Here is a 2,702-nt window from a genome sequence, read left to right on the forward strand (position 1 = left end):
ACTGAGAGAGAGAGAGAGAGAGAGAGAGAGAGAGAGAGAGAGAGAGAGAGAGACTCCCTCGCGGCACCAAGAGACGAGTTCCTTTTATTCTTTTTTTTTTTTTAACCTTCTGACTTGGGGAAAGTCAGTCTTTCATCGGCTTGTCAGGTTCCTTCCCCTCCCCTCCTTTTCCCCTTCCCTTCCCCTCCCATTCCCCTCCCACTTCCCTTTCCCCTTCCCCTTTCCCTCCCCTCCCCCACTTCCCCCCCCTCCTCCATTTCACCGTGCCCCTTCCCCTCCCCACATTTCCCCTTCCTTCCCACTCTCCCTTTTCCCCCTTCCCCCTCCCCTCCCTTTTTTCCCCTTTCCCCTATTCCCCTCCCCTTTCCCTATTCCCCTTCCCCCTTTCCCTATTCCCCTCCTTCCCCTTTTCCTCATCCTCTCCCTCCTTTTTCCCCTTCCCCAGTTTTCCCCTCCCCCCTCCCCTTTTCCCCCTTCCCCTCCCCCTCTTCACCTTCACCTTCCCCTCTTCCTCCCTGTCCCCCTCCCCCTCCCCTTCCCCAGGGGAGTCTGGGGCATTCCTTTTTGTTCTAACTGGAAACAACGTCTGGGAGATTTCTTCAAGATGGTGCCTATTTTCTCCTGAGCAAAAACTACTTCTACTACTTACACCTTATTCATAGCGGCTCTCAGGCCTGTTGTGACCCTTTACCGATCGGACTGGATCTTCCACGTAGTTTGTTGGTTCTTGCATGTTTTTTAACGGTTGTTTAAGTTTTATGAAGTAAGTTATAAACAAATACAGAGGGCCAAGAATGGCTGAGTTAAGTAGTGGAATAACTCATGGGATTAACGTGAGAGTACGGACAGTATGAGCTGTAATATATATATATATATATATATATATATATATATATATATATACAATATATATACATTTAACATTCATTTATACAGAAAAAATAAGGCTAATCTCCAAAAATAGTCACATCTGAACTTTTTACTTTTTATTAAAAAATGTTTACTCACATATACATGACAGTAGTAATAACGACAGTGGTTTAGCTTAACTAATAATAATAGTAGTAGTAGTAGTAGTAGTAGTAGTAGTAGTAGTAGTAGTAGTGGAAATTTACACACATCTGTAAAGTTAAAAATTATTAGTAGTTGTTTTTATATAATAATAATAATAATAATAATAATAATAATAATAATAATAATAATAATAATAATAATAACCTACTATACACATCTCTTGCCCTCTCTAGCTGACTTCCTGTTTAACATAGATATAGTGTTGAAAAATAGTGAAATTTAGAAATACATTCTCTCTCTCTCTCTCTCTCTCTCTCTCTCTCTCTCTCTCTCTCTCTCTCTCTCTCTCTCTCTCTCTCTGATCTTGATATCCATTTTTTATTTATCGTGTGGGACTGATAATTTCTCGGACATTGAGACTACAAATGGGAAATTATTACACACACACACACACACACGCACACACTCTCTCTCTCTCTCTCTCTCTCTCTCTCTGCAGAGCAGATATTGAAAAAGTGTTCTTCGTGCGTTGCAACTAAAATTTGAACATTTTTGAGACAAGGAATAGGAAATGAATTTTCTCTCTCTCTCTCTCTCTCTCTCTCTCTCTCTCTCTCTCTCTCTCTCTCTCTCTCTCTCTCTCTCTCTCTCTCTCTCTCTGAGTTACACAAGGCAATCTTAATATCCATTCTTTATTTATCGTGTGGGACTGATAATTTCTTGGGCTTTGAGACTACAAATGGGAAATTATTACTCTCTCTCTCTCTCTCTCTCTCTCTCATTTCTTTTATTCCTCTTCCTTGACAACTCTAGATCAGTTTAATTGGAATTGCAGCAAAACGCATTACATTTCTCTCATATCCCTTCCTTTTGTAATTACCGTTCCCTATCATGCGAGAGAGAGAGAGAGAGAGAGAGAGAGAGAGAGAGAGAGAGAGAGAGAGAGAGAGAGAGAGAGAGCCCTTCATAACATCAATCACTTTTGTGTCGCCCGTATACATCGATGCTGGAATGATTTTTATAATTGCCAGAGAGAGAGAGAGAGAGAATGCTGACTGAGGCCTCCAGGGTAGGGTTTTGATGGGGGGTGTCTAGGGGGGGCGGGTTTATGCAACGGCAAAGAGAAAAGTAAAGTAAGAAAAAGGAGCGACATTTTTCATGAGATTAGGAGCCTGAAGGCGCTAATGTTTGCCTGAGCTGATTAGCATATTGATACAAAAGTTACAGAGCGGCAGAGAGAGGCCTTCGAAGGAAATGGAGGCGGAGGGGGAGGAGGAGGAAGAAGTGGAGGAGGAGAAGGAGGCCTCCGAAGGAAATGGAGGATGAGGAAGTGGAGGAGGAGAAGGAGACCTCCGAAGGAAATGGAGGCGGAGGGGGAGGAGGAGGAAGAAGTGGAGGAGGAGAAGGAGGCCTCCGAAGGAAATGGAGGCGAAGGGGGAGGAGGAGGAGGAAGAAGTGGAGGAGGAGAATGAGGCCTCCGAAGGAAATGGAGGCGGAGGAGGATGAGGTGGTGGGGGAGAAATGGAGGGGGGGAATTGTAGGAGATGGAATTGGGAAGAAAATTGGAGATGGGGAGAGTTGCTGGAGGAGGAGGAAGAAGTGGAGGAGGTGGTGGGGGGTAGAAATGGAGGGGGAAGGGAGGAGATGGAATTGGGAAGGAAATTGGGGATGGGGAGAGTTGCTGGAGG

General features: G+C 44.4%; 1 protein-coding gene across 1 annotated transcript in view; it reads left to right on the forward strand.

Moving 5' to 3' along the window:
- The first annotated feature begins 2,329 nt into the window (after positions 1 to 2,329).
- The window catches only part of LOC136852188 (uncharacterized), a 468-nt gene continuing 95 nt past the window's right edge, over positions 2,330 to 2,702 (forward strand). Inside the window, exon 1 of the mRNA XM_067126634.1 lies at positions 2,330 to 2,702. This exon is cut by the window's right edge and continues 95 nt beyond it. Within this exon, the coding sequence (XP_066982735.1) occupies positions 2,330 to 2,702 (373 nt within the window).

This window comes from Macrobrachium rosenbergii, chromosome 25 (genome assembly GCF_040412425.1).
Source record: "Macrobrachium rosenbergii isolate ZJJX-2024 chromosome 25, ASM4041242v1, whole genome shotgun sequence".
Taxonomy (NCBI): Eukaryota; Metazoa; Arthropoda; class Malacostraca; order Decapoda; family Palaemonidae; genus Macrobrachium; species Macrobrachium rosenbergii.